The following is a 13,625-nucleotide window of genomic DNA, read 5'->3' as shown; positions in this document are numbered from 1 at the left end:
CCAAGATGAAATCAGATTGGTGTTATTTTAAGGGGGACGTATCAAGGAAACTGTTTGTGGAAACCACAGTGGAGCATCACTCAGGGCCCAGACTTCCCACAGGGGCAGGTGCAGACAGCGCAGAGCAGTCACACAAACCACAAAGTGTCTGCAAATAACACAGCGCTCTCACAACAGGCGTCCGGCGGATTGTTAGCTCTTGGCCAAGCCATTCCTGGACTATGTGCTGGAGAGCAGGAATAAAACGAATCCCCGTCACTACTCTGTTAATAGAAGTCTAATCACAGCTGTTGCCTCACTCTATCAGCCTGCCAGGGCCTAGTCTGCCACAACTGTACCCCGGGGCATTTGTCTTGCTCTGAACTAACCCTTCTGCACAGAGCACCAACCCTAATTCTGCCACAGCTCAATCCACACAACTACGGACACTGAACCCACATAACACCAGGGAAAACCTGGTTGACCCTGCCTCCAAATACACCCACTTATTTCTCTCCAAATGTACCCACTTTTACCCTACCTCAATCGGTGCCCACCAGTATCCTGCCACCACCTGAGCCCACGGTAGCACCATCTACACCTCTGCCACCAACTGATTATTTACCTTGATTACTTGCACCCAACATTACCCTGACACCAACTGAACCCCAATCAGCGCAAGTGAGGTCTACCCTTGACTCCAACTGCACCCACCTTTATCTGTGTGCAACAGCACCTTGCCACCTGCCTCCACTTTAACCACAATGATTCTTTACCCCTGATCTATAGCACCCATCATTACCCTTCCACCAACTGAACCCCAATAAATTTGACACCAACTCAACCCAGGTCCTCTGTGTCCAACTGCACCCAACATTATAACTTTTGGTGCCTACATCTGTACCCAATAATATTTTGCCACCTACCCCCACCTTAACCCCAGTGATTCTTTACCCCTGATCCATAGCACCCATAATTACCCTGCCTATAACAAAAACCCTTTACCCCTGATCCATAGCACCCATAATTACCCTGCCTATAACAAAAACCCTTTACCTCTGATCCATAGCACCCATCATTACCTTGCCTATAACAAAACCCTTTACCCCTGATCTATAGCACCCACCATTACCCTAGATCTATAGCACCCATCATTACCCTGCCTATAACCGATACCCTTTACCCATGATCTATAGCACCCATCATTACCCTAGATCTATAGCACCCATCATTATCCTGCCTATAACCGATACCCTTTACCCATGATCTATAGCACCCATCCTTACCCTAGATCTATAGCACCCAACATTACCTTGCCTATAATAAAACCCTTAACCCCTGATCTATAGCACCCATCATTACCCTAGATCTATAGCACCCATCATTATCCTGCCTATAACGGATACCCTTTACCCATGATCTATAGCACCCATCATTACCCTAGATCTATAGCACCCATCATTACCTTGCCTATAATAAAACCCTTTACTCCTGATCTATAGCACCCATCATTACCCTGCCTATAACCGATACCCTTTACCCATGATCTATAGCACCCATCATTACCTTAGATCTGTAGCACCCATCATTACTCTGCCTATAACCGATACCCTTTACCCATGATCTATAGCACCCATCATTACCCTAAATCTATAGCACCCATCATTACCCTAAATCTATAGCACCCATCATTACCTTGCCTATAATAAAACCCTCTACCCCTGATCTATAGCACCCATCATTACTCTAGATCTATAGCACCCATCATTACTCTAGATCTATAGCACCCATCATTACCCCTGATTAGGGCACCCAATTCCCATGAAGCCCCAGTGGCCTAACAATATTATCCCTACTGACTGACCCCCAATGCCCCAATCATATGGCTCAATATCTCCACTGTCCTCTATTGTGCTGATAATATTAAATGCCTTCCAGTGCAGGGAACGGACTAAACCACAACAAAGGCTTCTGGAAGCTGCTGAGAGTTGCAGTTGCACACAAGTAGCCGATGAGCCACATGTTGCAGATTTTTGCTTTCCAACGAACCGCCATAAAGCACGGGAATATCTTACCTCTGGTTCAGCATCAGAGTCACCTGGCAGCCCTACATTTTGACTCCAGTCGCTCCAAAGACCAGCCCTGTATCTCCCTGCCTGGGACACACTCCCTCGATGATCTCGGCGATCGATTGTGTTTCCTTCACAACCCTGGCATGGCCCTAGCGAAGTCGTGACATCAGCGTGTCACGTGACGGTCCGGGAGATAGGAAGTGCTGCTTGTGTGTGTGAGAGAGAGAGAATGGATGAGAGAGAGGAGGGCAGTGGCCGCTTGTGGCGGGATGTTTGCGTGTTCCCTGGCTGTTCTGTGTGTGCTGGGATCTGTAGTACATTTATTATCTGCTTAGCTGCCCTTCAATGAGTCCAGTGCCGGCAGAGAATAGAAATGAAAGCTGGTTACTATGGGAATGAGTGCTGCACGACTGTGACACTGGTGCATTAAATAAAATGGATCAACATTTAATACCAAAGCAGCAGCTTTCAGGGGTTGTTCACCTTTAAATTAACTCTTTCACTGATGCACAATATGCAATTGGTTTTCATTTCGTATTATTTGTGGTGGTTGACTTATTTAGCTATTTATTCTAGTTTGCAATTTCAGCAGTCTGGTTGCTAGGGTCCAGATTCCCCTAGCAACCATGCAGTGATTTTAATCAGAGACTGGAATATGAATAGGAGAGGCCTGAATAGAAAGACAAGTAATAACAATTAGGGATTCACTGAATCCACTATTTTGGATTCAGTCGAACTCCCAAATCCTTCGCGAAAGATTCTGCCGAAATCCTAATTTCCACATACCAATTAAGGGTGGGAAGGGAAAACATTTTTTACTTCCTTGTTTTGTGACAAAAGGTCACGTGATTTCCCTCCCCTCCGTTAATTTGCATATGCAGTTTCGCTTCGGCCGGGCAGAAGGTTTCACCGAATCCCGAACCGAATTCTGGATTTGGTGACTCCCTAATAACGATATACGTGTAGCCTTACAGAGCATTTGTTCTTAGATGGGGTCAGTGACCCACATGGGAAAGCTGGAAAGAGTCAGAAAAAGAAGGCAAATCCTTCAAAAACTGTAGTAGATAAAGAAGACCAACTGAAAAGTTGCTTGGAATTGGCCATTCCCTAACCTACTAAAAGTTTACTGAGCGATGAACCACCCCTTTAACCGCAAAGATCGGAAGATCGTGGAATACAAAAGGTTAAGCTAATTATTCTGCCACATTATACAGGGGTGTAACTGCAGAGGAAGCAGACCCTGCGGCTGCAGGGGGCCTAGGATTTATAGGGGCCCCATGACGCTCTAATTAACGAGCAATGAATTTGCTGGGGGCCCCAGGAACATCTAGTTCCGCCACTGCTATATTGAAATGACTGAACGTCAGCGTTTAAACGCCAGCTATTTTTAACCCCATTGCTGCTTTTGTTTTCTATCCCATATTATGGGTAGGGAGGTTTGTTGTGTTGTTCCTGGCCCTTTAAGCACTCTTGGGATGATTCAGCACACACGGAGTTAAGCTTATGACAATGCTGGTGGGTGGAGCCTGCAGTAATAGTTGTGGGGGGGTGGAGCTTGCTTGGCTGCTGAGACCAGGAAGAAGTGAGCAGGAGAATGGCAGCTCGGTACTGGGACAAACTACGGGATCTGAGCCAGAAATACAAGGAATATGTCATCCAGAATCCCACAGGGGCCACACAGCTGGAGAGTGGTGTCCGCATGCTCTCCTACCTCATTGCAGGTATTTCCTGGGGCCCCAGTGTATATATATTTATATTTATCCATGTGTATATTTTATATTGTCCCACCAGCATTTGACTGCCCTTGTGCTTCTTTATACAGTATGTATAGAGCAACCTCCAGCTGTCGCTAAACTATAACTCCCAGCATGCTTGCAAAGGCTCGAGCAGCCGCATGTTTAGAGCAAAGGAAATAGAACTCCTGTGCTAAGAAATAGGAGACACTATTAAATGATGCCTGAAGAATGGAGCCTCTGGTTGCAGGCGTGAGAGTTGAAGTTCAACCACAGCTGGGGGGGGGGCTGCAAGCTGGATCTCTCTGGTATGGAACATAGTTACACAATATAATATGCCCTTTGTGCTGCTATTTAGTGTAGGCCCAGGGCAATTGCCTTTATCAGATGCATAAATCATGGCCCTGACCCCTGGGTGCTGCAAAGCATTGTGGGAGAGAGTGTGTTTGGGGGGGGGTTACCTTTGCCCTCGATGACTACCCAGATGAGTTGTTCTCTTTCACTTTTACTTTTGTGACAGCTCAGAGGGACTCGAGATCTACACGTGGGCAGCACTTTGTGGCCCTGCTGTTAAACAGTTCTCTGCAGACATGTAGGGTTACTAGGCTGTTACTAGGGTTTCCAGCAACATCATTCCATATAAGAGAAAGTACACTGTTGTGCACAGGGGCAGTTGTGGGTGGGCAATGCACCTTAGGAAAACGACTTGGCTCTCTGGGGCCCTGAACAATATAACCCCCGCCCCACCCACATATTGCTATGCAGAAGCTTAGTAATGTTGGGGTCCTGTACCCCCTGATGATTGCCCAGGATGCACTTCAGAGAGACACTTGGCACGTGATGCCCTGCAGAGCCACAAGGAACGAGAACGTACTAAAGATATTTTGTGTATGTTGGGCACATTGGCGAATAATCAGTAGCCCTGTAACGTGCCATGGGGCTTTCAGCCTTGTCCGTATATGATCTGGCAATTAATACAACAACAACAACGCAGTGTAAAGGGTACACTTCTGGTGCTTGGGCAGTGAATGGGTTATGGCCATTAACCTCTCCCTTTCTGTTCTATAGGCCGGTTTGCTGATTCCCATGAGCTTTCTGAACTTGGTATGTATTGCGCTAAGTACTTACTATGTGGGGGTGGAATTTGCACCCGAGAGAGAGAAGGGGCAGCTGCAATGCACCATGTTCCAATAGTTCTGACCTAATGTACCTGAGAGAGAAATCCCAGGATAACAACTATATACTGAATCCTTGCATTAAAGGAGAAGGAAGGTTTAGAACTAGGCATGCACCGAATCCACTATTTTGGATTCGGCCGAACCCCCGAATCCTTTGTGAAAGATTTGCCCGAATACTGAACCGAATCCTAATTTGCATATGCTAATTAGGGGTGGGAAGGGGAAAACATGTTTTACTTCCTTGTTTTGTGATAAAAAGTCACGTGATTTCCCTCCCCACCCCTAATTTGCATATGCAAATTCGGATTCGGTTTGGCAGGGCAGAAGGGTTCGAATCCATCTGAAAATGTCCGAATCCCAAACCGAATCCTGGATTCGGTGCATCCCCATTTAGAATCAAGTAAGCTTAATCAGAAAGGTCTATATAAATACACCAATAAACCCTTAAAGTAATGCTGCTCTGAGTCCTCTATCAAAAGAAACATAGTTTCATTCCTTCTATTGTGTACTCATGAGCTTCTGCATCAGATTTCCTGTTTTCAGTTTAAACCTCCAAGGCTAGGGCTTGAGCATGCTCAGTTTGCTAATCTTCCAACTCCCTTCTCTGCTGTAATCTGAGCCCAGAGCTATAAGTGAGAAGGGAGAGACTCAGGCAGGAAGTGATGTCATACCAAGTGAATATGGCAGCTGCTATCCTAAACAAATAGAGAGAGCTTCTAGAGCTGTTTAATCAGGTATGGTAAAGCATTCTGCTGCATAAATATAGTGTTAAAGCTTGCATGATTGTGGTTAATCTATTGGCAATAAACTGCTTTGGAACTTTCCTTCTCCTTTAAAGGGAAACTATCGTGAACATGAACATTTAATAGAAGCTTCAGCATACTAGAAATAAGAAACTTTCTAAATACAATCCATTAAATATTCCGAACCATTTCTGAAATAATCAAGTTTATCTTCACTATCCCTCTCTCAGCTTCTGTTTCTCTTCATTCTCTCTTCATGCAGCAGTTGGGTGTCAGATATTCATTGACAGTTAGATCCAATATATCTTATAGGGGGGCTCCTTTCCTAGCAGATGAATTAGAGCTCACCCAAATAACTGATTCCAGTACAAACAAAATCTAACAAAATAACTGTCTTTTGCACAAATCCTGCATGTAGAGAGACATGATGTCTGGTGAGCTCTAATACATCTTCTAGGCAAAAGGAGCCCCCCTATAAGTTATATTGGATCTAACTGTCAGTGACTATCTGACACCCAACTGCTGCATGAAGAGAGAATGAAGAGAAACAGATGCTGAGAGAGGGATAGTGAAGATAAACTTGATTATTTCACAAAGAGTACAGAATTTTTAATTGATTGTATTTAGAAAGTTTCTTATTTCTAGAATGCTGAAGCTTCTATTAAGTTTTCATGTTCACAATAGTTTCCCTTTAAAGGAGAAGGAAAGTTCCGAAGCAGTTTATTGCCAATAGCTAAAGCTTGTATTCAATTTTCCTTTTCGCAACAGTTCTATCCCTTCCTAAATGAGAGCCAAACCTTTCCTGAAACTGTAATGTATGTGCCAGTTTGGCGGCTTCAGGGAGGGTAGTCTCCATATTGTAAGGATGGAAGAGGTGATGAAGACTATGCTGTTAGGGAGGAAGAGGCAATAGCTCGGGAGCATAAGGAAGATGAAGGCTGTTGGGGTGTACAATATGACAATATGGAATATAATCTTCTGTTTCCCCTTTCCTTCAGTTTATTCATCCTCCAACTTACTTGCTTTGCTCAATGATGGGATCCTGAGGAAGGAGTTGCTAACCCCACCACCTACTGTGAGTACCTTGATCATACCAGTCTGGACCTGAGTGGGTGCCCATATTTACTCAATGTTTCCATTTTAGCCATCCTTCGGCCATCTCTATGTTTACTTTCTGCTCCCATCAATGTATTTACCACTTCCTTTCTTTCTTGCATAGGAAGGTTCTCGACGTCGCCTCCTCACTTGGCTGGGGGTCCTAGAAAGCCTGGAGGTTTTTATTGAGATTGGGGCTGCACGGGCATGGGGTGAGAGGAGCAGGTGGGCAGCCATCCTCATCATCCAGCTTCTGAAGTAAGTCATCCAACACAGGCCCCCCCATGCACCAAATCCAGGATTCGGTTCAGGATTCGGCCATTTTCAGCAGGATTTGGTTGAATCCTTCTGCCCATCTGAACTAAATCCTAATTTGCATATGCAAATTAGGGACGGGGAGGGAAATTGCGTGACTTTTTGTCACAAAACAAGGAAGTAAAAAAAAAATTCCCCTTCCCACCCCTAATTTGCATATAAAAATTTGGATTCGTTTCAGGATTAGGCCGAATCTTTCCTGATAAACCTGATGTGTTTGCTTCAGAAACACTCCTATAGTTCAAATAATCAAGCTGCTGTGTAGCAATGGTGGAAATTGAAAAGAGACTATATGGTACAGGTTAAATAGTGGATAACCGATAACACCATTATGTTCTACAGAGCTTATCTGCTGTGTAACCTGAGTCTTTTCTCCTTTGAATGGCTGCCCCCATTGCTACACAGCAGCTTATTTATATAAACAATATTAGTACTTATCTGTTATCTACGGTGTATCCTGTGCTTGAATGGTTGCCCCCATGGCTACACAGCAGCTTGTTTATATAAACTATAGTAGTACTTATCTGTTATCTACGGTGTATCCTGTGCTTCAATGGCTGCCCCCATGGCTACACAGCAGCTTGTTTATACAAACTATAGTAGTACTTATCTGTTATCTACTGTGTATCCTGTGCTTGAATGGCTGCCCCCATGGCTACACAGCAGTTTGTCTATATAAACTATAGTAGTGTTTCTGAAGCAAACACACCAGTTTTACCAGTGCAGGGCAACACTACATTATATGTTTATTACTTTAAAACACTTTAAGGTGGGTTTTGTTTAAAAATTTGCACTCTGCATATCACTGCTGTATCATTTTGTGCCCCTCTAACCAATTAACCCAGCACACTGTTCACTTGTTCATGTATTTCTTTGTCAGCCTACAGTCTTTCTGCTCTTTGTACCATTCAGGGCCTGTCTACGAATAGTACTGCTGTTCTGGTACAGAGTTGGAATCCAGAGCTCCCCCCCTGTGACCCCACTGGATCGGGAGGGCATCCTGAATCAGGCAGGTGAGTGCAAAGTATGGCTGCTGTCTTACAAACAGTAGTGGGTGTAATTCGACAATTTTTTTTCAGCTTACGCTTGCCACTTCCCAACCTGCTCCTAACCTGACAGTTTTTGTATCTGAAACCCCCAGTACTATCCAGTAGGGATGCACCGAATCCAGGATTCAGTTCGGGATTCGGCAGATTTCTGCCCAGCCGAATTAAATCTGAATCCTTATTTGCATATACAAATTAGGGGTCAAGAGGGAAATTGCGTGACTTTTTGTCACAAAACAAGGAAGTAAAAAACGTTTTCCCCTTCCCACCCCTAATTTGCATATGCAAATTAGGATTCGGTTTGGTCCTTCGTGAAGGATTCGGGGATTCGGCTGAATCCAAAATTCCCAACGGGAAGCCTTCAACAATTGTTATGCATTATACTATGTATATTATAAGAGCCATAGCTATTTCATATCCTGCACCCAGCCTTATGTTAAAGGGGAAGTGTCATTGTATCCACCTAAACCTTTTAAGTTGTGACAATATATAGGTTGCTCCCGAGTAAGTACTTCTCATAGACTGCCATTCTAAGAAAATGTATTCCAGCAAATGAGAGAGGAATTTGGATGTTGGAACATTTGCTACAACTTTGTGCCCCAACTGTAAATTAAAGGTTTTAAAGCTTTTTTCAGCAGCTCTCCAGTTTTCAATTGCAGCAGTCTAGTTGCTACGGTCCAAATTATCCTAGCAACCATGTATTTATTTAAGTAAAAGACTGGAGTATGAATAGGAGAAGGCCCGAATAGAAAGATGAGCAATAAAATGCAGCAATAACAATACATTTGTAGCCTTACAGAGCATTTGTTTATTAGAGGGGGTCACTGACCCCCATTTGAAAGTTGGAGAGATTCATAAGAAAAAGGCACATCATTATTTAACTATAAAACAAAGACCAGTTGAAAAGTTGCTTAGAATTAGCCATTCTACAGTATATTGAAAGTTAATTTAAAGGTGAACCGCAACTTTAAGTAAGAAAGGTGAGGAGAAAAATGTTAGGTTGTGGTGTAAATACTGCGGGTATTTAATCTCAGGTTGTTCTTTTCTTACTGTAGAAGACAACAGCAAAAGCAGCAGTTCTTGCTTTGTGGGGAGGAGATCAAGCCGAGCTGTACGGTCCCTGAATGACTGTGAGTATTGTTGGTTGGATTCTGGAGCATGCTCGCTGTCATTTTGTTTTTACTTGCAGAGACGTAACAATGCAGCCTGCAGACCCAGTGGCTGCAACTTTATGACCCAGGATTGTACAGTTCCCAATAATCACTCTTCCCGATGCATAATTCCAATCCTGATTGCCATGTTTTGAGGATTAGGGATGATCATTTAGCTGTGGGGCCCTGTAACTGATTACTCCTTGACTACTGGGGGCATTATTTGTCACGGCATCTGCTTGTAGGGGTGGTTAGAACATTTTGCTTGCGGAAAGAAACAACTCCACCTCTACTCTTTGTGCAGCTGCCTCTAGCCACAGGCGCTTTTGGAGGAGCCCCCAGATCCATGAGGGAAAGCAACAGAAAAATGGAGAGACCGAGAACGATAAAGAAGGCTCCGAGCTGGGAACACTGGGCACCTTGGCAGAAGCAATTCACATTCTACGCCCTATTACACACTGTATCCTTCAATTGTATCTATCTACTTCTCCCAAGTCTCTACCGGGGCCCCAAAAGCTCCTTGTTAGGGTCCCTCTCTCTTTTGTCACCAACTTGTTTTCCTTAGCACCTCCTGTTTAGTGCTTAGTCTGGCTGCCTGGGGTCAGAAGTCTTGGAAGCCATGGATGATGGCAGCTGCTCTGGATATTACCAGGTAGGCTCAAGTCTATAAGTGGTAACAAAATGTATCCAAACCCGCACACCCTGGCCTTCAGTTTACTATAAGCCTGGTGCTCAATGATGGAGGGATCGGCACCCTCCCAATCCAGTAGGTAGAAAAATTCACTGGCACACATGGCAGATACAAGCAGGGTCAAGCCATTTCAATTTATTAGTGAAAAAAGCAACGTTTCGGGTTAACACCCCTTTGTCAAGCAAATGTTGCTTTTTTCACTAATAAATTGAAAGGGCTTGACCCTGCTTGTATGTGCCACGTGTGCCAGTGAATTTTTCTACCTATAAGTGGTAACCACAGTTTGGAAACCCCAAAACTAAAGCAGTCATAAGCCATTGGCACTTTTGCTATGAGGGGCCCAGGGCAACTGCTGTGTCTGCTCTGCTATTAAAGAAATAGGAGAAATAGCAGCACTCCCATCTTATAGAAATAAAACCACCTTTATTATTTCATATGGCAACTTCTGCAACGTTTCAGACCTTCCAGATCCTTCCTCAAGCTGACAAAGTATCAATTCTGAACAATTACAGCTTCCTTATATACCCATATAACCCATTGCCTCCTAGTGGTACAAATATAAAACTATAAATATTAAAATGAGGATATTAGAAGTAACCTTCGGCCTCATGCTTTTATATGGTCATTGAACTGCTCGGTCACTTATAATATCCTTATATTTTACAATAGGGGGTACTTTATTCACTATATATTTGTACCACTAGGAGGCAGTGTGTTATATGGGTATATAAGGAAGCTGTAATTGTACAGAATTGATACTTTGTCAGCTTGAAAAAGGACCTGGAAGGTTGGAAACGTTGCTGAAGTTGCTGTATAAAATAATAAAGGCGGTTTTATTTCAATAAGATGGGAGTGTTGCCATTTCTCCACTTTAAGATATAAGGTAATTGAAGGTGAACACATTTGCGTGCACCCCCTCAGAAGAATAGCCATAACGTGTGCTGGAAGACTGTTGCCTTGTGTATAAAACAGACCCCTGCAAGTTACCTCTGTGTGACACGGAGATGATGATGGAAATGCACAAGGCCTTCAGAAGTGGTGGAATCAAGGCTTTAGAGTTCAGCAGTAGATCTTATTAATCTCTTTTCTTTCCCACAGCATATCTTTACTCAGCGACGTCCGCAATTTGAGCCGCAGAGAGCGAATAGAACTCAGACGGCGAATGTTTCTTTTACTGTATTACCTACTCCGATCCCCCTTCTACAACAATTACACTGAGTAAGTAAGCCAGAAAAGAGAAACCAGAGTCTTAACCTGCTTCAGTTCCATCGTGTTTCTTTATATCCCCATGCCTTAAAGGAGAACTAAAGCCTAACTAAAGAAGTAGCTAGAAATGTTGTACATTGTTTTGTGCTTCTGTACTAGCCCAAGGAAACCACAGCCCTTTAGCAGTAAAGATCTGTGTCTCCAAAGATGCCCCAGTAGCTCCCCATCTTCTTTTCTGCTGATTCACTGCACATGCTCTGTGCTGCTGTCACTTACTGAGCTTAGGGACCCACCCACAATATACAGTACACATAGAATAGAAATGTCACAATATAAGGCTGATTAGTAATTAATACAGATAATTACTAAATGGCAGCACAGAAACCAGTGCAATTAGCATCAGAATTTAATAATCAGCAAACCTGTAGCATCAGCTTATATTACAGACCAACCTCATTTTCTGCTGGATAATTAGTGACGAGCCCTAAGCTTAGCTTCTCAACAGCCAATCAGAGCCCACTGAGCATGTGAGTGTCACAGACACTTTCCAAGATGGTGACCCCCTGTGACAAGTTTGAAGTCCTGGATCATTGGTGCTATTGACAAGCTGAAACTTTCAGCTGGTGCAATAAATTTTAGTATATAAAATATGTAATTTTTAGCCATATTCATTATTAGGGTTTAGTTCTCCTTTTCTTGTCTGACTCAGAGACATGGCAGTTTGGCTCATAGATCCCCATGCTGCATAAATATGCTCTAATAATTCATTGTGTTGTTTTCCCAGGACACGTCTCCTCCTACTGCTTCGCCTGCTGGGAGACTATGTACCAGGGCTCGGGCTGGTGGCACGTAAGTGAAAATCTTTGTCACTTAGAAATCATGTGTTATCTCTTAAAGGGAAAGCTCTGCCACATAAAATACATATTTTATTCTATTCCCTATAGGTATGCTGTTCAAACTAAATAGGGTCAGCCTTACAATAGTCTCGCAAGGGAAAATCTTTTTAATCATTTGCAGGACCACTTCCCACCTGTTTGGTTGAATATTTTTTTTTTTTGCCCTGTAGGTGATAACAGAAGAGTGCCACTAAATCTGTATTTCAAGGGCAGGGTTAGAAAAAAAGCAGGAAACCTTGTCTTAAGGTGGCCATAGACTCAAAGATCCACTCATTTGGCGACATTGCCAAACAAGCGGATCTTTCCCCGATTTGCCACTAACTGCATGGCTATATCGGGGGTAATTCGATGTTCGGCCATATGGTCGAACGATCAAATTACGATACGCCAAGGGGCTCCGACGGGTCGGTCGGGTAAAAATCCAACCTTCCCGATCGATATCGTGGCCAGATATCGATCGGGAAGACCCGTCGGAGCCCCCATACACGGCAGATAAGCTGTCAAATTGGTCCAAACGACCGATATCGGCAGCTTTATCTGCCCGTGTATGGCCACCATTAGGGTATGAAAGTTGCAAGTCGGGCATGTCACTCAGCTGGAGGCCTTAAGGTTGGACTTTCCTTATGGATCTCCTATCTATCAGGAAATATTGTTAAACTACATCCCTCTATCCCTGCTTCTCTGCGCTGATCGGGAGATCGTCTGTATAAAGCATCTCATTTAAATAAGAACCCCCTTGCTTTGATCAAATTGAAAAATCTCTTCCGCGTGTCACTATTTGGGGAGCAATTGTAACATTCTCCTTTATTTACTCCCTTCCAGGCCCACTCATGGACTACCTACCTGTCTGGCAGAAGATCTATTTCTATAACTGGGGCTGAGAGCAATCCATGTGTATGGACAATGGACAGATCTTGTTTACCGGTTCTCCAGAACACAATATTTCAGTGGTTACATTGGGCCGCATGACTCACAGGACCCTGAGTCTCCATTTTGAATCTGACCCAGTGTTCTTACTAAGGCCTGCCCAGTGTGCCTCTCTGACCCACCTCAAAGTGACTGGAACTTCCGTGGATTAATAAATCTTTGTTCCAATCAACAGAACTGCCAGCAAATGCACCAGTGTCCGTCTAATACACGCTGAGCTGCATTATAGAGCAACCATATACACAGATGTACACTGTAACAAGCAAGACTATTAGTGGCCCCAACACAGTTTCACTAGATTAGTAAAAGCTAATTCTGATTGGTTGCTAAAAGTTATAGGCCCGGCATATATCTGCTTAGGTTTTGCCAGTACCATGTATAGCTAAGCTGTTATACACGGCAGCGTTTCTCACATGTCGAATCTCTAACTGTGTTACACAAACCAATAAACTGATTATACTGTCTTTCAGTCTGGTTTATTTGGAGAGAAAGGCTCAGGCCAATGAGAATGTATTTGCATTGACAGGGTGTTAGTAGTAGGCCTGGCAATAAGGTATATTGAGTGTAGTGGCAGCCATTGAGCATTTCACCAT

General features: G+C 43.7%; 2 protein-coding genes across 9 annotated transcripts in view; one reads left to right on the top strand and one right to left on the bottom strand.

The window, feature by feature from the left end:
- The window catches only part of large2.S (LARGE xylosyl- and glucuronyltransferase 2 S homeolog), a 32,374-nt gene extending 30,094 nt beyond the window's left edge, over positions 1–2,280 (bottom strand). For 7 of the 8 annotated variants that reach the window (XM_041591252.1, XM_041591248.1, XM_041591249.1 and 4 more), the window contains exon 1: positions 2,055–2,280. The gene's annotated coding sequence lies outside the window, so the exon portion shown is untranslated. The remainder of the gene's footprint in view (positions 1–2,054) is intronic. The other variant, XM_041591255.1, reaches the window with a different exon arrangement.
- A 1,360-nt stretch (positions 2,281–3,640) lies between these two features.
- pex16.S (peroxisomal biogenesis factor 16 S homeolog) lies at positions 3,641–13,496 on the top strand. Its single transcript, NM_001091728.1, is given in 11 exon segments — positions 3,641–3,772; positions 4,853–4,888; positions 6,704–6,780; positions 6,925–7,058; positions 8,028–8,128; positions 9,217–9,291; positions 9,617–9,772; positions 9,892–9,964; positions 11,102–11,221; positions 11,994–12,058; positions 12,928–13,496. Coding segments are annotated over 11 exon segments (1,023 nt in total). The 5' UTR covers positions 3,641–3,645; the 3' UTR covers positions 12,987–13,496.
- Positions 13,497–13,625: the final 129 nt, after the last annotated feature.

Source organism: Xenopus laevis, chromosome 4S (assembly GCF_017654675.1).
Source record: "Xenopus laevis strain J_2021 chromosome 4S, Xenopus_laevis_v10.1, whole genome shotgun sequence".
NCBI lineage: Eukaryota > Metazoa > Chordata > Amphibia > Anura > Pipidae > Xenopus > Xenopus laevis.
Note: the sequence above shows the minus strand (reverse complement) of the source record. Positions and strands in the feature narration are given on the sequence as shown.